Source organism: Benincasa hispida, chromosome 7, assembly GCF_027475165.1.
Source record: "Benincasa hispida cultivar pf3 chromosome 7, pf3_genome.v1.1, whole genome shotgun sequence".
Classification (NCBI taxonomy): domain Eukaryota; kingdom Viridiplantae; phylum Streptophyta; class Magnoliopsida; order Cucurbitales; family Cucurbitaceae; genus Benincasa; species Benincasa hispida.
Window position 1 is genome coordinate 39875052 of NC_143484.1, and position 26054 is coordinate 39901105.

A 26054-nucleotide genomic window follows, 5' to 3' on the forward strand; every position below is an offset into this window, starting at 1 on the left:
TTGGACTTCGAGCAAAATACTGACACGTGGAAGGCCATGAAGCTGCCACGACAGAGCCCAAAAATGGTCGGAAAAAAGAAGAAAAGAGCTTCCCAGACACTCGACCTTCCAGAAACTTCCCGCTAACTCCTGGCCAGAATTCGCCAATGGATCTGATGGCTCAAATCGTGCCACATGTCAAGAATACCACGTAAGCATCCGACGTGGCCCTCCCCATTCCCCTGAAAATGATACGTTCCCCTTTTTAAATGTCTTTAGCCTTAGGGCACTTCTTTCCTCTTCTTCTTCTTCTGTATCACTTCCCCAAGTCCACCAAAGTTGAAATCACTCTCTGTTTGCATAGAAACCACACGAAAATCTGAGACCCCAGAAGAAATTAGCATCTGTAGTTTGTTGGGTATCTTTTTATTTTCCTTATTGGCCCGGTAAAACGATATGAATGGAGAAGGGAGCAGAGGAGAAGATGAGATCGTGAGAATGGAAGAAGATGTTCAGGAAAAGAAGATTGTTTATATGTGGGGGTATCTTCCTGGAGCTTTGCCGCAGAGGTCGCCGTTGCTGTCGCCGGTGGTGGTTCGACTTCCGGGAAAAGATGCCACTGACGGTCACGGTTGGAGGGATGTTTGCGGTGGTGGTTGCGGGTTCGCTGTGGCTATTTCTGGTGACTTTTTCTTTAAAACATGTTCTGTGATTTTTTATGGGTTTTTGTATGGGTTTTAATGTTTTCAGTTGGAATTTTGGGGGTTTCTGAATTCTTGCATTACTGGATCTTGTTGAATTGGTGAATGGAATTAAGTCTGATACGTTATGGGGTGCTTGTGCTGAAATGGTGATATTCAACTCATTTCACTCCAGAGTTTTCTTTGTTTAACTCGTTTTTTTATGTTTTGTTCAGATTTGGAATTATTTCTGCAAATGGAAGATTGAGTTTTTTTTTTGTTCCCCTGTAATTTCTGAGCTAGGTGCTGAATTCAGGAATCTTTCTTATCTGTTCTTTACTAATTTTTTTTTTCTTTGCCTCCTCTAGATGAAGGGGCGTACATTCTTCTCTTTGTTTGACGAGGGATTGTCGTTTCTTATACATTGTTTTTTTAAACAAAATTATTAGACAACTTTACTTCTGAACGTCTTTTCAGTGTTTGATCTATTTAGTAGGACTAATTACAATTTTGGCTTTTATTGTATACTCAAACATTTCATTTAAGCCTACCGGTCAATATGTTTATTGTCTTCATTGATTGCTTATGACTGCTGATATTTGATTATATAGTTTTCATCTGTTTTCTTCACAATGCAGTTCTTTCTTTTATTTGATATTTAGTCTTGTGTTTCCTCATTTAACCAGCAACTGGAAAACTCATTACATGGGGCTCAACAGATGATCTTGGGCAAAGCTATGTGACGTCTGGGAAGCATGGGGTATGAGCCATACACAATGTTCATTGAATTACAATGTTTTTACTGTTAGTTCTTAATGAACTGACCTGTCAGCATATTTCAATTTTCTTCTCAAGGAAACTCCAGAGCCTTTTCCTCTTCCAACAGAAGCTTCTATAGTAAAAGCAGCAGCAGGTTGGGCCCACTGTGCTGCTATTACAGGTAAACCATTTCTTCTCTTAGAAAAGGGAAAGAAGACAGAACTCCTGTTAAATTATTTTTGGATGGTGTGCAAACAAGACAGTGATAAAGTCTTTTTGCTTATTTAGTGTTTTTTAAAGCACGAGATGCACTAGGAGTGGAGCTTTAGGGGGAAGTCTGAAAACAAAATTCAGATTATAGAAAATTTATATAATTTTGTACATATGGAGGAATTATTAGTTATATAAGAGATTATTTAGGGAAAAGATGACTTATATTTTTTTTTTTTAAAAAAAAATCACTGTGATGGGTTTTCTTGGAAAACTAATTGATTAACTCTAGGGCCCCTACACATCGATTTCTCTATTTGCTGTTAAATTCTTTAGTCATGCTTTTCGAAAAAGGAGTCTGCTTTTCGAAGTTTGTTTACATCACATCCTTTTCATGGCTATTTTATTGCCAAATTGAACTGATCTAATGTCGTTTCTGTTGTATATGTGCCAGACAGAGGAGAAGTCTACACATGGGGATGGAAAGAATGTGTTCCTTCTGGAAAGATCTTTGGTGATCTGTCTGTTGGGGCTGCCTATGAAAGGGATGTATTAGAGAGGCAGCCTTCTTCCGTGATAGATCAAGGTACTGCACAAACTTAATTATGATAAGGGATTTTTCAAAGTTTTTCTCACTGGCCTTTCATGCTCTTTGTGGCAGTCAGCCCTCACTTACAAGCTTCACGATCTGCTGGTGTTGTTTCCAATATTGAAGCTAGGGCTGGTGGAGCAGAAAGTACAAAGAGGAGAAGGGTTTCATCAGCAAAGCTTGCTGCTGAGAGTTCATCATCAAGTGATGACACTCTCTCTGCACTTCCCTGTCTTGTTACTCTTAATCCTGGAGTTAGAATAACCTCGGTTTCTGCAGGAGGGCGTCATACACTGGCGTTGTCAGGTAATTCTGATATCTTATGTATTAATATTGTCCACTTGTTTCTGTAATAAATTTTGAGATTTATAGCATGTCAATTTGGTCTTGTTAGTAAATTTATATTTGTATATACTTGTAGATTGAATCATTAATACTGGTTTATAAAAAATATTTCAAGTTAATTTTGAAACCAATAATACCAAACTTGTTCTAGTTGATTCTATTCGACTCCCATGAAATATTAATCTAAAACCTTTTCTACTTTGTGTTTAGAGCCATACAAATTTAGTTCTGGAAGAAACTTGGAATAGTTTACTAGAATAACATTTAACACATAACGTATAATGCACCCTAATGTCTTCAAAGTTTCAGATGTGGGACAGGTCTGGGGTTGGGGGTATGGTGGAGAAGGACAGCTAGGTTTGGGCTCCCGCATACGTATGGTTTCCTCTCCACATCCTATACCTTGCATCGAGTCCTCTTCTTTTGGCAAAGATAGATCTACGGCTCTTGCTCGAGGAAGTGCAAGCTTAGAGGGCCAGGGTAGTAGAATTCCTGGAAGCTATGTGAAGGGAATTGCTTGTGGAGGGCGTCATAGTGCAGCAGTTACAGGTTTGTGATGTTTGTTTCCCACTATAATAGTGGGTGCATAAATTTTTCTGTTGCTGATTTCTGTAGATACTGAATAAAATTTTGGATAATTAATGAAAAGGTAGTTTAATGATTTCTGTACTTGTGAATTACATATTTATTTATACAGCAATCTCAGATCATATAATTCACAAATTTATATATACGGCAGTCTCAGATCATATAGTTTTAATAGGTAGTTTAATGAAAATGATGGCTGCAAGAAATTGCAACTTTAGATCATTGATTTTTTTTTTGGTTAAAAAATGAGCCTAGAGATTATCTTTAGGCATTAATTTTCATATTCATACGAAACATTGATGCTTGATTAAACTATACCTCTGTTTTTCATGCTGTCCACTTAAAGTGCTAATCTTCGCATATTTGATATTTATCTTATCTTTTATGTCACAGATGCGGGGGCACTGCTAACGTTTGGTTGGGGACTGTATGGACAGGTGAATTTATCATGTCATTTTCTAACATGTGCTTCGTTTCAGTAACACTTTTTTCTCGCCATTTTTATTTATTCTATCGTTACTCATTTGGGAATTTCTTTTTCTTTTGTTACATGATTATGCTCATGCTCATTCTCAGTGTTCTCTTTCAACACATTCCATTTCTTCCTTGGCATCCTTTTTTGTGTACCTTTTATTTCGTTTGTCAATTAATGCATATTGCGTAGTTGATATGACAAAATTAGTCCTTCTAATGCAAGACCATACAATTCTATGAATTAATTCTTTACATATCTAAGTGGGTATGGCTCATATCCTTTGTATCTGTAAGGTTGCTTTCCTTGGTCCCATGACCCATAGCATGTTTAGGAGCCCCAAAATTTTTCTCCCACAAAAAGTTAGCAATTAGACAATACTTAGGCATCTTTCTTGTGCTTGTTGTTCACCACCCAATCTTTTTCAAGTGATGGTGGACCCCGCTGAATATATTCTTGGAATATATCTTTTCCCATCTAATGTTTTTTGTGTCAACTTCTTTTCCCTCTTCTGATTAACCCTGTTGAATGACAAAACATGTTATCTATTACCACTTGGCAATTTCCTATCAGATCTCCTATTAACATATCCTTTCAACAATCAATCAACTTTCTTGAATTCCAAACTACTAAAATTTGTTGATTGGTAATATCTTTATAGCAAGCTTGTTTAGGAGTTCTAGTTCATTGAATATGGTTGTGAAAAGCCAAATGTATATTGCGGGATCTAATCATTTTTCATCCGAGTTCATTTTTTATCTCATGCATTCCTATGATTCTCGAAAGTTTGATTTTGCACAAATTGGTCGGAAGATAATCCATTTAACTGACAGCTATAAGTTCAGAAACCCTTCCTTGTAAATTAAAGGGTAATTGTTTAACAGAGTAAAACTGCTAAAAACACGTCATAGTCTATCAATGATAGACGTGATAGATATCTATTGCCGACGCCGATAGATGTCTATTGTGGTCTATCACTAATAGATAATGAAATTTTGCTATATTTGTAAAAAAAAAATTAACTCATTTTCTTTTATTTGAAAACCACCCTAAATTAAACTTGTTAAAACAACTCTCAGTTCTCAGTAAGATGCATATGACTCCTATCTCACCATTGTACATATTCTGGTGGATTTTCTTTTCTCTCGCCATTAACATTCAAAAGTGCCCATGTACCTCTTTTCATCTTTTACTTGTGATATTTTTCCTTTTTACCTTGTATTCAATAGCCATTCCTCTACTTCGTTAGCAAGTTAACTAGTTTATTCCTATGTACAACCCAACATCAGCTGGAGTTCACTACATTGACAATTGACCAATCTTCAGAATCAATCTGTAGGTAAAGTAGAAAATGGTGGAGAAAAAGATATGTAGATGTAGATCGTCAAGATCAAGTTCAATCAAAAAGAGATAATTCTTTCTGTTCCTTTTTCCATACTCTTTGTCTATTTCTCGTGCTGCTGCTATATTCTTGGCTTAATTTATGTCTTACAGTGTGGGCAAGGATGTACAGATGATGAGTTAAGTCCAACATGTGTGTCCTCATTACTTGGCATCCGGATCGAGAGTGTTGCAGCTGGACTGTGGCACACGGTCTGTATATCCTCCGATGGTGATGTGTATTCATTTGGCGGAAATCAATTTGGGCAGTTAGGAACGGGTGCTGATCAAGCCGAGGTATATGCTTTACTAAATCGATGCTTGCTTTAACATGTCAGATCATAATTGATCATAATACTATTATAGTATGAGATCTGAAGTAGAAAAACGTAATTGATGTTATGTCATATTTCCTTTTCAATCATTTATCCAGACCCTTCCAAGACTTCTAGATGCGCCTAGTGTGGAAAATGTAAATGCAAAGATTGTATCATGCGGGGCTCGGCACAGTGCTATAGTATCAGGTACTTCATTATCTTCTTACTCCTGGGTTCTACTTTTCTGGTTCATGAGATCCAACCTTCAATTTAACGAAATGAAAGAGTTCAAATGTCTGAACTTTTATAAGTGGTCATCATCTTGATTATTTGTTGGAGAGATGAAAGTTTGTATCGGTTCTCCCGATTTAGTCATTTTGCATTAGTTTAGAATTAGTTTCTTCTTCTGAACTTCGAGTTTTAGAATAAGTAGTGTCAGCTAAGAAAGGGAAAAAAAGACAAAGATATACCTTTTTTTTCTCACATGGTCGCTAAGAACTTTTGAAGAAATGTGTTATAATTGGACTGCTCTAAACTTTCTGCGCTATATTTTAAGAATTTTGATTAGTCGATAACACATTTGTGTGCAATATTCATTCTGACTTTATTGTTTCTCCAATTTCTAGACAATGGAAAAGTGTTCTGCTGGGGATGGAACAAGTATGGCCAGGTATGCTTGCTTTAGTTGCTTGTTAAACATTGCCACAATAATTCTGTTGTTTCTCAATGCCTTATGCATAAATGTATGTTTGTAAGTTGTTCCCCAAGCTCAGATCTGATATTGAGGATCTTAGAAGTCTTCATTTACACACTGCAGCTAGGTTTGGGCGATGTAATCGACCGTAATATTCCTGTCGAAGTCCCGATGGAGAATTGCATCCCTAAAAACGTTGCCTGCGGATGGTGGCACACCCTTCTTTTGGCCGAATCGCCTACCTGAATTCCTAGCCTCTTTCCTAGCTTCAACAAAGTTTTGTTAGTTAGCTGCCCCTTCTTTCAAAATGGTAGATTCATTTTGTAAATGCAATAGACAATAGCTTTCATCCATATGCATGTACATTCATGTATGTACTCATTCTTTAATGATCAGAGGCTGTTAGGAAGAAATCCTATATATAAATACTGATGGGGAGAGGAGATACCAGTTCCTGATTGAGGTAGATTATTTGTATACCATATATTATAAGTTAGAACTAGAAGAAAGACCTTCATTATCTCATGTTCACTTTCTTTAGAATTCAAACTGTTTTAGGCTCTCTTATAAATGGTGTACTTCTGTTCAAAAGTGATGATAAGTTCAACAGATGATTTGAAGAGTTCTGATGCTATATCATATAATTATCACTCATAAGTTTTCTTGTGATGATGATATCTTGATATGTCGGTATTTCGTCTTCGAGAAGACGTAGAGTAAGCATTGCACTGGCCTTTCTTTTTCTTTTCCTACTTTATATGCAATGACTTATCTTGATTCATGTTTTACCGTATAAAAATGGCCGTTTAGCATTCAACTTTGAAGTTAAAACTTTTAGCCTCAATTAAGTGTCAGACTAAATGGTTGGTATAATTTAGTTTATATTTGACAAATGCAGGTCTTTAGCTCTAATTACCACTCACAAGGGCTCCAGTTTTTTAACTCATTTATTATTTTGATCTTTCTCAATTCTCATTAGTTTTATCAACTATATATTCTGTCAAGTTGATCTAATTAAATTTTATGTGGTAGATATATCATGTAGTATATTGAGCATAGTATTCAATGTTAATTCACTAATTAGAACTTTTTAATGTTTAGAAGCTATCTAAGCACTATCCTAATTTTTTAATTTAATCTAAATATGATGTATCCATCTTTTCCAGCTCATTTCAACTATATAGCCAGAAAAAAATTTAAAAAATATATTGAAGAAAAGTTTGTGACTTGTGGTTTTGCTACAACATTTAATTTGGCGTATAATAAATCCGTAGTCTTTAAATAATAATGTTTCCATTAGACTGAAAAATCAATTTGATGTATAATACAAGGACTTTTAATCATATATTTAGTAAGTTCATTATTTTTTTTTCTTCTAATAAATGTTAGGTCAATGTATTAGAGAAAATTAAAATTTTAGGCTCTGCTAGAAAATAATTTGATTTTTGATTTTTTATTTTGAAAATTAAGTCTATTTCATATACATTTTGTACTTTGAGTATAATAGTTGAATTTTTAGTCAAATTTTAAAATAACAAAAACAACTTTTTAAAAGCTACGTCATTTTAGTTCTCACAACTATTATAGGAAAATCTTAAATACTTTCATTGTTTGGTAAAATGAATTATTTAATAATCTATCGGAATTATTTCTTAACTAATGTGTAAACATTAATACTTAGTTTTTGAATTTAGCTTTCCTAAAAATTTATTAACTTCTTTACTTTTTAAATAAATATATTTTAATATATTATCTCGAATTAATATAATTTATTAGGTCTATTTTCAATTTTAATTTACTCATCTTTTATAACAATTTTTTTTAAAAAAATGAAATAATTTATATTAAATAAAATGAGTTAAAAGTTTAAATCACATACAATTTCAGATAAATTATAAATTAATTTTCATGTGAAAATAATTGAAATAACAAGTTTTGATTCATATAATTAAATTACACCAATTTAGTAACCCGTTAAATGTTATTTCCAAACCCTTTACAATTAACAAAATAGAATTAGATAAAGAGTTTTGGAATAAATTTTTTGAATCCTTTATCAAAACTGAGCAAAGTGAGGTTTATAATGAATATTACGAAATCATGGAAAAATTTAAATTTAATATATATTTCTTCCATATCAGATACCATAACTAATTTTTTTATTTAAAATTAAAATATATCAAATGCTATTTTATTTCATTTGAACACAATTTTTTGTAAAGGTACAGTTACTACCAGCGATTATTTTAAAAACTAGAGCAAAACCTAAATTTGTAATTTAGCTCAAAAGATTAGATACTATATTTACAGGTAAGTGGTCAGGTGAGGTCTATCAACAAATTATTAAACTGGCAGTGTCATATAATATTTGAATAATATAGGTCTTAACTATATATTGAAGTTCTTGTTTGTTTTTATTTTTGGACATTCTCGCGAGGATCTATTTGGATGGACTAAAAATGTATCTTTTAAAAAATTCATTTTTATTTAAAATATTTTTTATAAAAAATTATTGAAAATAGATTTTAAAAACTATTTTGAGTGATTGTCAAACACTTCTAAATTATATATTTTTATTTGACTATTTTTTAATAAAAAATATCTTAAATCTTTTTCTATTTATTTTGTAAATACAAGGTGGCATACTTTTTTTTTTTTTTTTTTAATGTACTAGATGTTTTAAAACTTTTTTAGACTAGAAATACTTTAGAAATTCATATAAAAATATCATTAACCTTGGACGTTCATAAATGTACTAATTTACTCCCTCTTACATATTTAGTTCTCCAATATCATGTGAAACTAACATATAATTTTTTTGGAAAATTAATCTCATAAGTCAATTAATTTAGACCATAGATTAAGATTATCTTAGAAAACTATTCATGCATTAATTCTCAAATATATATTGACTTCTTCAAATGTTGATTTTGTAAAACGAAAGATTAGGGTAAATACATGAACGATTCTCAAAAGAAATAATCACCAAGAGTTTAATTGATTGATTTATGAAAGTTGAAGGGTTCAATTGATACAAATTGTAAATTGTACACTAAGTTTCTTGAATGAAATGTAATGAATTGTGTAAATTGACACAACTTATAAAGTTCCGTGTTTAAATTGATATAATTATGAGTTGAAGGTTTAAATTTATACAAATCAAGTCCTGAGGGTGAAAAATCATACTCTAAGATTGAGTACCAAAAATGTATTTTGTTATTAGTAATAATAATTTTTTTCTTTAAAAAAAAAAGAAAAAAGAAAAAAGAAAAAACGTTGAGCTGGGCTGATTGAACACGGTTGGAATCCAAGTCAGGATCGGACAAAGTTGCCGTTTCAGTGGTGACCTCACGCTCTCTCATGGAGCTTTTTCCTTCCTACCATTTTCAATTTCTCTGCAACCTTCATCATTGTGGCGGGTAATTCTCAATACCCTTTCTTTCTTTCAAACCTCCCCGATCGGAAACTTACAACTCTTTGCCGGAGAAACGAGATTCTGTAACTCTGTAACCAAGTTCGATTGTTTCAGTGAAAAAGAAGAACCCCCTTCTTCAGTTTTTTTGTTTTATATTCCCTTTCTCATTTCCTCACTTGGGTTCATAAACGAGGATGAAACCTTTCTCTATTTGCGATTCACTGAAGAACCCATCTTTCTTCAAGATCTCTGCCTTCTTTCTGATCTCCCTCACCTTCTTTTACCTGGGTAAGCATTGGTCTGATGGGTACCCACAGCTCGTCTTCTTCACTGAAACTCGATATTCCCCTCCTTCAGTGTCAATCTCGCCTAATCACGACAACCCCTTCAATGTTTCTTCTCTGATCGAGCAGAATCTAACGCGTGAAGCTCCGGAAAAACCCATTTCTTCCGCCTCCGCCCCGGCTCCAGCCCCGCCCCTATCTCCGATTCCCACTTCAACTCCCCCTCCTCCTCCTCCATCGCCGCCTCCGCCTTCTGATTCAGTGCAGAGATTCGGGATCGTGACGGAGAATGGAACGATGGCTGACGAGTTCGAGGTGGGGGATTTGGATCCTGAGTTTACGGAGAATTGGGGGAATGAGATAGAAACTGGGACGGATGAGAGTGGCTCTGTCAAGATTAGGATCAAGAAGTTTGCTCTTTGCCCACAGAGCATGAGGGAATACATACCTTGCTTGGATAATGTGGCTGCCATTAAGAAGCTAGAGTCAACGGAAAAAGGGGAAAAGTTCGAGCGGCATTGCCCTGATGTTGGTGGGGGATTGAACTGCTTAGTTCCAGCACCGAAAGGATACAAGATACCTATTCCCTGGCCAAGGAGCCGTGATGAGGTATTGTTTTGTGCAGTATATATATTTCAATTCTCATTTAAAATGACTTGTGTCATTGATTGCTACTGGTCTTGTTCAATTGGTCAGTTGCTCTGCTGTTATATTATTAAAAAGGATATTCTAGTATTTCTGCAGGCTGTATCATGTTTCTTATTAATTGCTATATTAGTTTATTTTATGGTTTTCCATCACTCTTATATGTATAGCTGATATGCTTATAAAGGTTGAGTGATTAGGTTAAAGAGCGTTGAATTTATGAGTTACATTTTTGCTCTGTTTCAGTTTCCCTGATAGCCGGAATCTATATCCACTTTTTCTTTTTTAAAGTGGAGAGTAGTAGATTTGAAGTCATTTTGATAGTTAATATTTACATATATTGCATTTTTATATTTTTCTAGCAAGACAGAACTTTTACAAGCTAATTTTCTTTTATAGCATCTATCTCTCAAAGTTTTAGGGCATGTTTGGCCCAAGTAGTAGGAGTTGAGGGGAGTGAAGCTGTCGACTTTATTCCTTGTTTGGTCCAAAGAGTTCTTAAACTCAATATGGGCCCATGACTAAAAATGTCAATTGCATGGCTTATTAATTCCTTATACTTTGGGCTTCATGACTAAACAGCTTTTTAGACTTAATAGTTGGAGCATACTATGTTGTAGGTGTGGTTCAACAATGTTCCTCATACCCGTTTAGTTGAAGATAAAGGGGGTCAAAACTGGATTTCCCGGGACAAAGATAAATTTAAATTTCCTGGAGGTGGTACACAATTCATTCATGGGGCAAATGAATACTTGGATCATATCTCTAAGGTAAATTAATAGACAATTACTGCACATTTAAGATGAATTTAGCTTTCAGATTGGTTTTCTTTTGTAATGATAAACTTTTTGTTTGTTGTGTAGATTGTTCCTGATGTTGCTTTTGGTAGTCATACACGAGTAGTTTTGGATATTGGATGCGGTGTTGCAAGTTTTGGTGCCTACCTGCTGTCACGGAATGTGGTAACGATGTCCATTGCTCCTAAAGATGTTCATGAGAACCAGATTCAGTTTGCTCTTGAGCGTGGTGTTCCTGCAATGGTTGCAGCATTTTCTACTCATCGTTTGTTGTATCCAAGTCAAGCTTTTGAATTGATACATTGTTCAAGATGTAGAATTAATTGGACTCGTGATGGTATGATTGTCTCATTACTCTCTTCTTTTTATTAATATCTGTATATTCTTGTTACGTTCTCTATCAAAGATTTATAGATCCAATGTACTAAATGGTATTCAATTGTCAAATGAGAGTTATTGGCATAATATTGCATTTTCAATGAAGAATTCTTATTTGTAATGTATTCTGATTGTTGAGTTTTTAAAACTTTCTGACTTTAAGATGGAGTTCTGTTGCTGGAGGTTGACAGAATGCTAAGGGCTGGAGGATACTTTGCTTGGGCAGCACAACCTGTTTACAAGCATGAAGAAGCCTTGGAGCAGCAGTGGGAAGGTCTGTCTGTGACTCTATTGTATCCGTTGGCTATTTCTTCTAACCTAATGCCTATGCTTAGTCAGAGTCGTTAAGTTCTGACTTTGTGAAGTCTTTTTTATATCCTCGTTTGCAGCCAATTTGTCTCTTTCTGTTGATCTTTATACAATTAATTGGCTAGCTTGTTTAACCTGGCTCAAGTATTGCTTTGTGTTTCTGACTATTGAACTCGAGAAAATAAGTATGATAATATAAGAAATATAGAAAGGTTGTAAGGTGAGTTGACATCTCTGTTACCATTATCCACTTAATGTCTGTGGTATTTTGGTCTTTAAATAGTATAGCTCTTATAATTTTCTTCAGAACTTTCCGTATTAAATACAACTCTCTTTTCTCTCTTACCAGAGATGATTAACCTTACCACTCGTCTCTGTTGGAAGTTTGTGAAAAAGGATGGGTATATAGCAATATGGCAAAAGCCAATGGATAATAGCTGCTATCTTAGCCGTGATTCAGAAGTTAAGCCTCCACTTTGTGATGTGAACGATGATCCAGATAAAGTTTGGTATGCATACATTAATATTCATTTTTTTTTATGAACGGGTAGTTAGACGGGTGACTATATCTTTTATCCCCATTAGATTTTGATTAGTCATTTATGTATCAGATCCAAAAGTTTTTTTATTGACAGAAATTAGAATTTTACTTGCAACAAATAGAAAGTGCTACCTGGTTGCTTAGAAATCGTATTGAACTGTGTTCATACACTAGAGCTAATTTATCTGAAGAGAAGATGTAATCCAGTTTTGCTGCTTTCTATTCGAACCATACTCTTCCGTCTAGATAAATGTGGCGTTTTGTTTGAAGCAAACATATGAAAAGAAGTCTCAAATGGTCGGTTCTCCTACATGTATTGCCTTAATTTATATTTATGTCAAGTTAGTTCCAAACAAGCGGGAAAAGGAACGGTTCGATGAAGGCTTTTCATCCCTTCTATTGGCATTTTTCTTACAACCATATTTCTGACTGTTGGACTCTCTACATTTTGTCATGTTAAGGTATGTCGAGCTGAAGCCTTGCATTACTCGGCTGCCAGAAAATGGTTTTGGCAGAAATGTGACAAAATGGCCTGCACGTTTGCATACTCCTCCAGATAGGCTCCAAAGCATTCAATATGATGCCTATATTTCTAGAAATGAGCTCTTCACGGCAGAATCTAAATATTGGAATGAAATTATAGGAAGCTATGTGCGTGCATTACATTGGAAGAAGATAAGACTAAGGAATGTAATGGACATGAGAGCTGGATTTGGAGGGTTAGTTTATTCTATATCATATCTCACAAGATCCTTCATCTTCCCATTATTTACTCTTCATTTTTGTCAATTGGCAGCTTTGCTGCAGCATTAGTTGATCATAAATTGGATTCGTGGGTGATGAATGTCGTCCCTGTGAGTGGACCGAACACCTTACCCATCATATATGATCGTGGGCTTCTTGGAGTTCTTCACGATTGGTAAAACTGCTCAACTGTTTGATCCTCAAACAATATCTCTGTATATTTACTATCGGAACTCTCAAACTACATTAATACAGTGGTATTTTGATGGCTAAATCAATTTAGATGAGTGAATCACATAAATCTTCCTGTTTTTAATCCAAGATTTAGATAGGACGTTGAATTCAAGCTATATGATAGCTTCTTTGTGATGCATATATCAGGTGTGAACCTTTCGATACATACCCAAGAACATACGATCTATTGCATGCAGCTGGTCTTTTTTCATCCGAGGTGAAAAGGTACACCTTATGTATATAGATAGATGCTATGGTTGATGTGGTTCCTATCCGTTATCACTTTAAATTGACACTCAAGGATTTTGTTACATTTCATCGTTGGGAATTCTGTTGCTTACTCCTCTCTTTGATAACTGGCATCAGATGCAGTATGCCGACAATCATGCTCGAGATGGATCGGATCTTAAGGCCTGGGGGCCGTGTGTATATTCGTGATACTGTTGCTGTCATGGATGAGCTTCAAGCCATTGGAAAGGCGATGGGTTGGCGTGTTACCCTTCGTGATACATCCGAAGGACCCCATGCAAGCTATAGAATACTGATTGGTGAAAAACGCCTTTTGCGTGCGTGAATATTGCAGGATCTGCTGCGTTGATTATAATTTCGGAATTTCCTATAGCTCATTCTTGAAAATGAGAAGCAGGTAAAGTAAACCACAGGTTAATGTCCCACCTTCAGAGGCCAAGAAAGCATCAAATTAAGATATGCTTAGGCAAACAACCATTGTCCTTCAATTGCACAATGTTTAGTTGGTTCATTTGGTTCCTTCATATGGTACAGCATATGAAGGCATAGATTTGGTGCCTTGGTGGGTTTGTTTTTGTAGTTAAAAAGAGGAGAATATGATATAGCATCACTGCAGCTTGACTGCAAATTGGAGAACTAGAGATTGTAAACAATTGATCAACTCATTCATCCTTAGATACACATTCAATCTATTTGGAATTTTTTTTTTTTTTTGTTTTACTGTTTTGTTGTACTTTTCTGTATTTTTCACTTTATAATTGTTTTAGCTTAAAATATCATTATAGTTTATGTAAGACTTGTTTTATTGTAGGTTTTGTCCTTTGAAACATAAAATTTGAGATAAAGTTCCTATTGTTTGTTTATTGTTTAATTTTTTTCCCAAAAAGAAAAATTATCTACTAACCTTTTCTATGTTAATTTTGGAAATATATTGACATCGTGTTTTTTTGAAATAAAAGTTGTTATAATTATTTAAGAAATTTGATAAGAAACCAACTTCAAGTTGGAATCCAACAATAATTAATAATTTTAAGATTTATTGGAAATGTGGACTTAAATGAGACATGAAAACTAAAATGTAGATCTCGAGGTGAGCGTTAGGAAAGTGTCCACCGGTGGAGTTTATCTCTTGAAAATACTTTTCTTTATGCATTCTCTTTAAGGGTTTTTTTTTTTCCCTGGATGTGATCACCAATTTTATTTTATTTATTATTTTTTTTAAGAAACCAAAATGGTATTTAATCCTACCTGCTTGTTGAAATTTAGCATCCGATGGATAAATGACCCAAAATTTGGGGAAAATAGTGAAATATGCCCTTTTTTTTTACTTGTCATATTCGCGTGAAATTATCAAGATAGAACATTGCACACGTAAATAGGCCTCTCACTCTCACTCTCCCTCTCCATTTCTCACCCTCAATTTCCTCTCTCACTTTCCATTCTCACTCTCATAGATGACAACTAATCTTGATCTCTTCTCATCATTATAACACTCATTCCATTTTTCTCTAGTCCTCCAATGATCCCACACATCTGACATATTCCAATCCCACTCTAGTGACCCAACTATAACATTCTGATAGTTGTCAACGATACCTCTACAACGTTCTAATGGACGGCAATGAATGAGTTTGACAAATGGCTAACATGAATGAAGGAAAATCGAGAAGAAAAAGAGGAAGAAAGAAAAAGGAAATTAGGGGTACTTTTGTAATGATGTTATGTTTAAAAAGTTGATGTTTATAGTTTAAAAACCTTAATATTTTTAGTTTAATACAAAATTATTGTGTTTTTTTTAATAGATTTCTTATGATGTTTTATTTTTTTAGTATTAAATTTGAAAAAATAGTTTTAAAAAGTTTACCTTAGTTTATAGTTTAAGAACTTTAATATTTTTAGTTTAATACAAAATTATTGTTATTTTTATAATATATTTCTTATAATATTTTATTATATTTTTTAGTATTAAATTTGAAAAAATAGTTTTAAAAAGTTTTCCTTATTGTTTATGTTTAAAAAGTTGATGTTTATAGTTTAAAAACTTTAATATTTTTAGTTTAATACAAAATTATTGTGATTTTTTTAAATATATTTTTTATGATATTTGATTTTTTTAGTATTAACTTTGAAAAAATAGTTTTAAAAAGTTTAATTTATTATTATGTTTAAAAATAATTTTAAAAAGTTTATCTTATTGTGATTTTTTTAAATATATTTCTTATATTTCTTATTGTGATTTGTTTTTGTTTAAGTTTGATAATTAGTATAACAATTAGTAATGTGTTGTTTGTTTGTTTTTTTTTTTTTTTTTTATAGAAAATGGCGGACAAATGTTTGGGATTTATGTTGTTTACAAATGGTAATATGATTGATGGTATTGATAGAGTTGATTACGACCAGCATCAAGTGGGGGTTTTAGCATAAATGTGAACAGTGGAATTGTATTTGAACAATTCATTGAAATGGATGGGATGTCACTTAGTGTAGAAATTGGAACAAATCAGTTAGACATAATATATAGACATCCTAATCTAGAACCATCAGGATCACTAAGGTTTATGTCATTCCATATGTTCTCAATCGCGATGTCACTCCCGAATTTAGTGCATTTGTATGTAAATGTAAATAGGATAGGGTTGGATATGATTGATGCTATTGATGGAGCTCGAATGTTGTCTATAAATACTTTTGCTCAAATAACATTCCTCACGTGCGTAAATTATTTCGAGAAAAGAATGTAAATACACCCAGTAACATTATTTTATATATGTGTGTGTGTTATTAACAATTTGTTTCAAGCATAGTTATAATGCTAAGTGGAGTCAAAATTCAGATACGCACACGAAAAAATTAATAAATGGACTGCAAGATCTAGTAAACATGAAGTACAGTCACACGACTGATATGAAGGTGTGTTTTATGTGAAGACCGGACATCATAGTCTCAATGCTAATAGAGGAAATATTCAAATATTAAGGCTAAACAGGCCCGAGCAATACTATTCATGTAACAAGTGGCAAGTCATTCCATGCTTGCATTTTATGGTAGTTTGCTCACATTTTAACATGAACTACGAAGATTTTATTGAGGACTACTATAAATTGTCAACGTATGTTGAATGTTACTCTCCTCAATTTTAACCTGTACCGCATGAAGATTACTAGATCACGCATTCTAATATGTGTGTCTTACATGCTGATCCATTTTGTTGAGAAAACTTAGTAGACCAAAAAGTTCACGTTATCATAACGAGATGAATTGTAATCAGTTAGGCAATAATCGAAGGAAGTGCCCTTTGATACTAAGACGGGCTCCAGACAGTTAAGGATTGAGAAATAAATAATTTTTTCATGTATATTTAATTAAGTGTAGATGATACTTTTATTGTATATTTAATTTTTTTTATTATAATTTATAAAATTTTACATTATTCTTTTAATTAAGTTGTACACTATTTAATTGAGAAATAAATATTTTTTTTTTTCTTTTAGATCATGGCTTTAAATCAAGACCTATTGATCCAATGTTTTGTATGACCAATCTATTCGTCGATCATATATTGTATGGCAAGATCGTATCTTACATGAGAGGCAGTTGTCCCACTATCCCACTCCACCCTCGAATACTACCGCTACTCCATACATCTGGATTTTATGGAGTTGCCAGATTGAGATTTATTCAGTTAGATTGGCATCTGATCACAACCTTGGTCAAGAGATGGTGACCTGAGACGTATACATTTCATATGTCTATTGGAGAGTGCACTATCACTCTACAAGACATAGAAGTATTGTTGGGGTTACTTGTTGATGGTGAGTGGTCATGATCAAGGTTGAGTTTGATATGGTTAGGGACATAGTTCCGTGAGCTCACAGATGAAGCAGACGAGATATGCACGAGCATATATATTACAAATGATGGGTGCAAGTCTGTTTTTCGACAAATCAAGTCATTTTGTTCACTTGATGTTCCTACCACTGTTAGCTAACCTCTATGATGCGGGACGGTATTCGTGGGGTGGAGCATGTTTGGCATGGTTGTATAGACAATTGTGCAAAGCAACAAGACTTGAAGTTCGTGAGATAATTGGGCCTCTCATACTTCTGCAACTATGGGCTTGGGAGCGATTTCCAATAATGGCTCCACAGTTACAAATATAAATGACACTCAGTTAGTTGAACGAGCTACGGTTCTCGGTATGTTATTTTAATTCAATTTAATTTGTATATGACTGATCTAGTTAATTCAAAATCTAAATTATCAATTTAAAAATTTAGTTGGAGAGACAAATTTTGTGTGATTAGGATAGCCACACATGTAGTCAGTCAGTACATATACATGTTTGATCTGCTTCATCAGGCACATTAATACTGAACCAAATTGATTATTTTATACACATTTTTATTGTATTTGTTATGTTTTCAATACAATATTTTGTGTTTTAGATTATTTGGGAGCCCTACAAACTTATTATGCACACCTTGCCCAATTTCTGTACAAATGGTCAAAACATATGGCGGAGATAAGTCCTCTTATATGTTTTCACATTGGTGAGTGACATCTTCCTGACAGGGTGATGAGACAATTCGGTTTTCAGCAGAATGTCCCATCGCTTTGTAATATTGAACCTCTACGGCATGATATTGACTTAAGGACCGGAGATTGGTCCAAAAAAGTTGCACATTTGGCTGTGAGTCATCACAAAGATTGAACAATAGTAGACTCCATGATATAGCGAATGATCCGAACCAGGTTCTTGCTATATGCAATGACAACCAAAGCTATATGGAGGAGATACATTATATGTACGATATGCCTATATGATCTGTTCGAGAAGAAGATGAGTTCGATGAGATTGCCCATAATGTGGAAGAGTTTATGTTAGTCTGATGATGATGATGTCAGCATTTGGTTTAGGATATTATGACTCAGAGGCTGGTCCATCGTCTTTATACGTGCATGGACATGGTCGGAGTCGTGAAGAGCATAATGAATATTTATATTATGAAGTGCCTACAGAGATACCAAAGCAACATCAAGAAGAACCAGAGCAACCTCAAGTTTGCTCAAGTTCAAGTTCGAAGTCGATGACGACAACCAGCTCGAAATCGACAACGTCCGCCTTGTAGGACACATTGATTTTTGTAATTATTTTTATATAATGAGATATTTTAATTTACACTTTATTATTTTTATGGGATATTATTTTTTTTTTAATTTGTTCTTTTTAGAGTTAAGAAAAACCAGAGCAACCTCAAGTTTGCTCAAGTTCGAAGTCGACGACGACAACCAGCTCGAAATCGACAACGTCCGCCTTGTAGGACACATTGATTTTTGTAATTATTTTTATATAAATGAGATATTTTAATTTACACTTTATTATTTTTATGAGATATTATTTTTTTTAATTTGTTCTTTTTAGAGTTAAGTTAAGAAGATGATTTAAAAAATAATAAAATAAAATGTGAAGTGGAATATACTAAATAATAAAATAAAAAAGGAAGTTGAAATATCAAGATAACATAACGGAAAATAAAATATTAAAATAACATAATGAAAAATAAATAAAAAATAGAGGTCGAGTCTTCAAAACTCGACTTAAGTTTGTTGAATTTTGAAGACTCGACCTCTTTTGTCAAGTTTTCTCAACTCTGAAAACCTAAATTTTTTTTTTTAAAAAAAAATTATAAATAGTTTTAAAAATCACAATATTATTATAATTTTCTCAACAGGATTGTATGTACCAAAGACAAGCCATTCACTGAGGTTGTTCAACTCATGAATTCAAATGCCACGCTGCTATAAATACAATACCCCCTTCACTCAAACTCAGTTTTTAACATCATGGGAGGGGAAGAAGAGAGATCAACAGAAAAATGGTATAGACTATCACAAGCAATGGTCTCTCAAGTAAGAATTACAGTAGCGGCAGAGAAACATGATCTGCTGACCCAAAATAATGGTTTGAGTGACCTCAACCCCCAGTTGTGTGATCACAAACAATGCAGCGAGAGAGATATTGTAACAGATAATGGTCAAGTGGGGAGCATTCAGCCTTCTTAGCCAATTATGTGTACAAAAGCAAAAGTCAAACAGTGAAGTTCAGTGTTCTGTTCACAATACACCTGTCTCTAAGATCTTGGTCTCCACTTTTGCTGGCCTTGACCATTATAAATCTTTGAGGGATTTGAGGGCTCCCCGGCTTTCAAACCATTAGGATTACTTACCGTACGTTTTGTTTTCGGTGTTTTGTGTTTAACAGGTGGGCGAGACTGCGTAGTTCCAGTGTGAGGAGCCTGTGGACTGATATGGGGGAAGTTTCCCATATTGAACCTGGGAACATTGTTCTGGAACTGATGTTGAATCCATGGACGGGGCTGCGTAACACTGGCTTGGTGAACCTGTGGACGAATTGGGGGGTGATTTCCTATATTAAATGCTGGGGCACTAGAAGATCCAGATGGGTTAATGATAAATTGCGATATTTGAGGTCGGGCTAAATCATTTAGGATTAAACTTTGATTCTGATGAACTGAGGTGAGCCTCAAATGAGTCATCCAAAATGCTTCAGAAATCCTCGCCAATTGCCTCGCGTTAATAGCCCTGGCTGTATTTTCTGGTTGCTCAAATGGATCTTCAACCTGTCCACATCCAACCATCCCAACGCCCGGCCACAATCACAATATCAGAGAAGAGGCAAAAAGAAATACCATCTTGTGCATATGGCAAGCATGATATGACATAAAGAGAGGAAAGAGAGATTACAAATATTGCATATGTTTTTGGTAACCATCTCATATTGCTTTCTATTTCCAACCATTGACCTGTGTATGGACAAATTCCCAGTTCTGATGCTTTTGAACTTATATCTGAAAACTGAAAGACAGAACAATGACTATGACTATGAGAAAGAAGAAGATTGTGATTGTTATAGACACAAGAAACATAAATAGCAAGCCAGTCGTCATCACAAAATCAGGTGCCTATTATTACGAAGAAGATTTGATGCATAAATAATCTTGTTTAAACTTTGGTGGGTAGGGAGGATAAGAGCATGAGCATGTTTGGGACCAATTTTGAAATAATTAAAATCTCTTTTGTCGTATTCAAAATTACTCCGAAATATACTCTAAATCATTCAAAATCAATTTAATATTTGGTTCTACACTTTTAAATGCAACTTTCCCAAAGTAGATTTTGAAAGATTTAAAACATGTTTTGGAGAGGTTATAAACTGGACAAAGTGATTTTAACTATTTCATAATCACTCCTAAACATGCCTGAAGTTTATTTGGAATTGATAATGACAGGCGATTGTGAACTCATTGGCTGGAAAGATATAGATAGGTTTCACGAGCATATGAAATAACTCATCTTCTTTACTCTTTATGGGCATTTGTTTAGAAGGAATATTTGTAGAACTAATTTCTGAGTTTAGTGAATCAAGTAATTTCTTTTTATAACCCTCAGTTTATTCTAAATATTGATCCGTTTTTTACCCTGTATTTTATCCATGTACTCCAATCTCTAATTGATAGTTGTAAAATTGATGCCAAAGAAACGAGCATAAAAGTGAGCTAACATGGAGTAACCACAACATTTTTGTTCTATTTACAACCATATAAAAAATATATCCAATGTATTTTATTTCATGGGGTCTCGCATTACATTTAGTATTGGCCATATATCTAGATATAACTTATAAGCGATAACTAGATGCCCAAATTGATAATTTTACAAAAATATCGGGACAAAAAATCAAACAAGAGAAAGTACCGGGGCAAAAAATATTAGAACCAACATAGTATAAGAACTATAATTTAACTAAAATATTACCTTTACAAGGAATGAAACAAAAAGTTCGGACAACGAACTTCTGTTGATGGTTCTCGATTTGAACCTGGCTATGTTGGTAGCACATGTCCTTGCAATTTTGCTCTCGACCTCAGCCCTCACACCTGCTTCAATGCATACATGTCACATTATTTTGTATTTCAATTCACAAACTAATACTTCGGATTTATTGATGATCTCATTTTTCTCTTTACGTACAACACCACTAAGTACTCCTTTGAGTTGCATATGCATTTGCGTAAGTCTCAGGTCCATAATTAACCTTAGCATAGCTAAAACGGCAAAGACATTAATGACATCTTTAATTTTCACCCCTAACCTTTAAGAAAAAGAAAACCCCTTCCAATGTTCATAATTATTCCCCATTGTTGCAATCTAAAACCCTTCTAAGAAAGTAAGAATGCACCTGACCAGTGTCTTTTAAAACTCAAGGACAAATAAAGTGCAAGAGCCCTGCTCAGCTTAAGAGGAGAAAAAAAAAAATAGAAAGAACAAGCACTTCTTTATTACATGGCTTAATAGAAAAATGTACACGATTTTTTTTATATATGAAGAAAAATAGTATGAGGAATAATAAGATGATGAAAACTAAAGAAAAAATAGCTTTTATTCGAGACAGTTGGGAAATAATATCTTTTAAGAGTATTATTGTGTTTCTTCATTACAAGTTAGAATTTTTTTCTTTAATAAAAAGAAGAAAGAAAAGTAGGAAGTACGCCTTAAGGCACTGAGGCACTTCATTGAGGAGGCCGCCCTTGGGCCTAGGCAGGTGCCTTGGTGCCTCGGTGGGCCTTTTAAAAGGCTGCACCAGACAACAAATTAAAAGCAAATGTACCTTTGAGATTATCGGCAACATTTCCTGGGTATATGTCTTTAAGTGGAGGTAAGATGGCTGGTGAGCATGTCTGCAGAAAACTTAATAATGAATATTGGGATTATAGAAATCAAAGTCAACACATGGTAATATAAAAATTGGACAAATAAATTGTACAGTAAAGATTCTATCTTGGTTTCACATCAATTAAGCTGTTGAGGAAAAAAGGGCAGAAATAAAAGATCACTCAAGAAGGGCACAAAGAATGGATTCAAGTATATCGTGGTAGATATTAACATTTGACAGAACAGCATTGGAAGAAAAACCACCTGAAAATGAAATATCACAAGTAAACTGAGAGAGTATGAATTGAAAGTTCCCTGTTTTGAATTGTTGATGTCATGTGCTTTTGCCCATTCTTTGACCTACACAAAGCTAGAGAGGATAATTACATTGAAGCACTTCTTGCAAAGAGAATTGACAAGTTTGACAATGCTAAACTAATAGAACGTACAAGCAAAACCATATCATGGAAGCGCCCATCTATATCATTAAGCCACAACAAAATTTTAGACTTCATTTGGCCCACAAGATTATCAATGGAAATATCACAGGAAATCTTGTGCTGAATATGTTCGATCTTCAAAATAGGTACTCTAGCATGAGGAATTAATTGTAGCTTGTACCATCCACCTGCAAAAGGAAATTCCAAGGAATAAGAAACCAAAATCCAAAAGAGAGCAATCCTCCCTCACAACCAACACTCACGACACAGTAATCCGATAATAACTAGGCAGGCCAATCCTATAGCAAGGTGGCTAATACAATTCTATCATTTAAATAAATAATTATTAAAAAAAAAAAAAAAAACAACAACAACAACAAATATTCATTAAATTGAATGCAGATATGTGACACATATTTGAACCTACATTCATACAGTTTCATAATTTCATTTAGGTCTTCCAATGTCCAGGCCAGGAAATCAACCTCAATTTTGATTCCTGTCAATTACTTGGAAACTCTATATAGTAAAGGAAAAACTACTTTATAGTGTCGAGAAATACTAGGTTAATCTAAACTTTCCTAGTGACATCTTACCAGATCCTAAGTTAAGCAAACTACGCTGAGGGAAAAGGAAAGATGCATTTAGTCGAAGAGTACCTTTTTTCCTCAATGCTTTTTGGATATCTTTCAGCAAACTCTGCTTATGCTTCTTCCCAGCAGTTGAAATATAAGAACCATTGTGCAATTGAACAGAGAGATCCAAGTCTCCCCACCGCGAAAACAGGTTAGATACAAAGGATCCAAATGGCTCAATTGTTGCACCTGCTTTGACCCATTAACCAAAATGTCATATAATAAAAACTATCAACCTCAATTCACAAGGCCATGCTGTTGATTCAACAATCCTTTCTATGATTTTATAAAAGGTTATAAACAAAAATAAATAAATAAATAAATCTGAAGAACACAAGCAAAACCTCGAAGACTTTCAATAGATTGCACAACATCCCGCAACTCATTGATGACTTGAAATCGTGCTGCCCAATCATCTTGCAACGGTTCAACCACACGAAGTACATCCTTCATGACACGATCCAGTAAGTAACCATTCATTTTGAGTCTCTATGTAAAGACAGGACACAATCTCAATATTTCAACAAGAAACAATATGCAAAAGAATCAGACCAAGTAAAAGTTCAGCAAAATGTCAATCTCGAGGACTTAAAAGCATTATGAAATAGCACTTCACCTCATCGTTCTCTACATAATTTAGTGTCTACATCAAGAACTTCAACATGGGTCTTCTCTTTTTTTTGATCAAAATCAGAGTCACATTCCGAAACAAGCAAACATAACTTAACAAATTCAAAGAAAAACACCCTTAAAGTTAAGCTAACAGAGGAATAAACCATCTACAACTAAAAACCCCACAACCTCAAACACAACACACTAACCAATTAAGATAGAAAAAACCCATTTCAAGTTAAAAACCTGATTAAATTTCTATCAGAACTCAGAAATTAAGTGGAATTAAAGACATGGTCATCAGAAACAAAACGATTACCCGAAGCCAGAAAGTAAGAATCGAAGACGAGGAAGCTGAAGAAGCCCAACCCCTCTAGAGAACTTTGATGGTCTTATGGGCGTGGTTTTCCAATACAGCCATTGAAGATGAGCTTGCCCACTTTCTTTAATAGTCAAATGAAGTTGAAAACCGTCAGTACGAGAAAAAGCTTTGCTTAGGGAGAAGGGTTTTCGTTAGTATTTTGGTTTGTGGGGGTATAAGGAGAGGTCAACGTCGAGTCATGGAAGGTATAAGAACTGAAAATCGTAAGTATTGTAATCGTCGGTTGATTTTCTGTTGATGGGGTTTGGGATTTTGGGAAGGGCGTGGCAAAAGGCTGCTGCTTTGTCAAATTTATTATTCCTTTATTTCTTTCTTTTATGTATTCATCCAAATGGAAAACAATGAAAACCAATCTTAAATTCTAGACCATCTGTATTTGAGTTTGCATCCATTACCTGAACTTATTTTACGATGTATCATATTTTTTATATAAAAATATAAATTCTTGTCCACTATTAAAATTTTACATTCTCGAGTGAAATTAGTATGATCATCATTTCGTAATGGATGAGATCACAATCGTGAATAGACAAATTAGCATTAGTTAATTCTTGTATGACATAAGTAAAAAGTTAATTTTTGTTGTTTTAAAAATTCGAGTCCTTTGACATTAATGAAACTAAATTTAGGTCATCATTAAGAAAATCTCTTTTTATACTAAAAATTTATATTAAATAAAAAAATCTCAATCAGTTTTTCTTTTAGTTTTAAAAAAATTATGTTTTTTCTCTAACCTGTTTAGAGTTAGTTGATAGGCAATTTTTTTTTTTTTTTTTTTAATTTGAACATTACACCTTAAGAGAGGTGTACATGTCAATTTATCGTTGAACTATACTTACTCCTATAAATGGTAGATAAGCAATTTGAAAATAAATTATTCATCAAAGTCTTAGTTGTGTTTAGTAAAGAAATTAAAAACTAGATCCCATCGTAAACAAACGTTCAAGATATGTTTAATAATATATCTATAAACTATAGATCAGTTATAGTTCTCAGAATGAGCTTAGGTTTGTAGTAATTGATATATACGTCTTCTCTCATCGTCAAAGATTCGATCTCTTATTCACGATTCTTGACGATTGTGATACTAAACAAGAAATAATAATACTAGTCATATTTATTAAATAAATATTGAGTATTTTACACAATTTGGATTCACCCAAACTTGAATATTTCATCCTTAGGTAATTAATTCTATTTTCATCTTATTTTGTACTAACGCATGATTTATTTATACTTTATATTAGGGTGTAAGGTTTTTTATTTTTTTTATTTTAAAGCCAATTAAGATTCAAATCAAACCAATCGATTTTATAAAAATAGAAATCAAATCAATATCTAAAAAATACATAACCAATAGATCGACTTTATTTGATTCGCTTTATTATAGGTTTGGTTCTCAAAATGTGGCCCTTTTTTTTTTTTTTTTTTGTCAATTCTTCATTCTTGTTTCCAATTATATTGGACATTTTTTTTTTACTTTTTTAAATCAAATTTTGGTCTGCTACTAAATAATCCATGCATTATAATAATTAAAATATTAAAGAGGACCTAGGGCTATGGATATAGTTCTTTAAGGATATAAATATCCTTGGTTCGATTCGATTTTAATTGATTTTTCAATAAAAAAAAATTGATTGATT

The 26054-nt window shown here is 33.6% G+C and overlaps 3 protein-coding genes across 5 annotated transcripts; 2 read left to right on the top strand and 1 right to left on the bottom strand.

The window, feature by feature from the left end:
- Positions 1 to 253: 253 nt before the first annotated feature.
- LOC120080075 (Regulator of chromosome condensation (RCC1) family protein) lies at positions 254 to 6647 on the top strand. Of its 3 annotated transcripts, none has more exons than XM_039034629.2 (11): positions 254 to 661; positions 1346 to 1419; positions 1515 to 1599; positions 2083 to 2214; positions 2290 to 2523; positions 2872 to 3111; positions 3544 to 3587; positions 5117 to 5299; positions 5436 to 5526; positions 5946 to 5989; positions 6137 to 6647. In XM_039034629.2, exons 1-11 carry the CDS (start codon positions 436 to 438, stop codon positions 6257 to 6259), a joined length of 1476 nt encoding a protein of 491 aa, XP_038890557.1. In that variant the 5' UTR covers positions 254 to 435; the 3' UTR covers positions 6260 to 6647. The 3 variants fall into 3 exon arrangements, with proteins under 3 accessions (XP_038890557.1, XP_038890556.1, XP_038890558.1); XM_039034628.2 differs by having other exon boundaries at positions 296 to 661; positions 2866 to 3111; XM_039034630.2 differs by having other exon boundaries at positions 296 to 661; positions 2344 to 2523; positions 2866 to 3111.
- Positions 6648 to 9296: 2649 nt separating this feature from the next.
- On the top strand, positions 9297 to 14329 carry LOC120080078 (putative methyltransferase PMT11). The gene is made up of 9 exons (XM_039034633.2): positions 9297 to 10321; positions 10978 to 11127; positions 11221 to 11491; positions 11696 to 11806; positions 12191 to 12350; positions 12844 to 13101; positions 13179 to 13301; positions 13508 to 13585; positions 13727 to 14329. The coding sequence occupies exons 1-9, from the start codon at positions 9623 to 9625 to the stop codon at positions 13932 to 13934; spliced, it is 2058 nt and encodes a 685-aa protein (XP_038890561.1). The 5' UTR covers positions 9297 to 9622; the 3' UTR covers positions 13935 to 14329.
- A 4971-nt stretch (positions 14330 to 19300) lies between these two features.
- HESO1 (Nucleotidyltransferase family protein) lies at positions 19301 to 24761 on the bottom strand. Its single transcript, XM_039034387.2, has 9 exons — positions 24349 to 24761; positions 23762 to 23906; positions 23442 to 23606; positions 22792 to 22970; positions 22607 to 22702; positions 22299 to 22368; positions 21446 to 21567; positions 20375 to 20485; positions 19301 to 20250 (listed from the first exon to the last, which is right to left on the bottom strand). The coding sequence occupies exons 2-9, from the start codon at positions 23895 to 23897 to the stop codon at positions 19741 to 19743; spliced, it is 1389 nt and encodes a 462-aa protein (XP_038890315.1). The 5' UTR covers positions 23898 to 23906; positions 24349 to 24761; the 3' UTR covers positions 19301 to 19740.
- Positions 24762 to 26054: the final 1293 nt, after the last annotated feature.

Excerpts from the sequence above, each read along its gene's own strand:
- LOC120080075 (XM_039034628.2), top strand. The coding sequence starts at position 436 with ATGAATGGAGAAGGGAGCAGAGGAGAAGATGAGATCGTGAGAATGGAA. Across the intron at positions 3,588-5,116 it reads GTTGGGGACTGTATGGACAG|TGTGGGCAAGGATGTACAGA; the intron begins GTGAATTTATCA and ends TATGTCTTACAG. Across the intron at positions 5,300-5,435 it reads CGGGTGCTGATCAAGCCGAG|ACCCTTCCAAGACTTCTAGA; the intron begins GTATATGCTTTA and ends TCATTTATCCAG.
- LOC120080078 (XM_039034633.2), top strand. The coding sequence starts at position 9,623 with ATGAAACCTTTCTCTATTTGCGATTCACTGAAGAACCCATCTTTCTTC. Across the intron at positions 11,492-11,695 it reads AATTAATTGGACTCGTGATG|ATGGAGTTCTGTTGCTGGAG; the intron begins GTATGATTGTCT and ends TCTGACTTTAAG. Across the intron at positions 13,102-13,178 it reads ATGAGAGCTGGATTTGGAGG|CTTTGCTGCAGCATTAGTTG; the intron begins GTTAGTTTATTC and ends GTCAATTGGCAG.
- HESO1 (XM_039034387.2), bottom strand. The coding sequence starts at position 23,897 with ATGAATGGTTACTTACTGGATCGTGTCATGAAGGATGTACTTCGTGTG. Across the intron at positions 23,607-23,761 it reads ATCTATTGAAAGTCTTCGAG|GTGCAACAATTGAGCCATTT; the intron begins GTTTTGCTTGTG and ends GGGTCAAAGCAG. Across the intron at positions 22,703-22,791 it reads TCCATGATATGGTTTTGCTT|GTCAAAGAATGGGCAAAAGC; the intron begins GTACGTTCTATT and ends AGCTTTGTGTAG.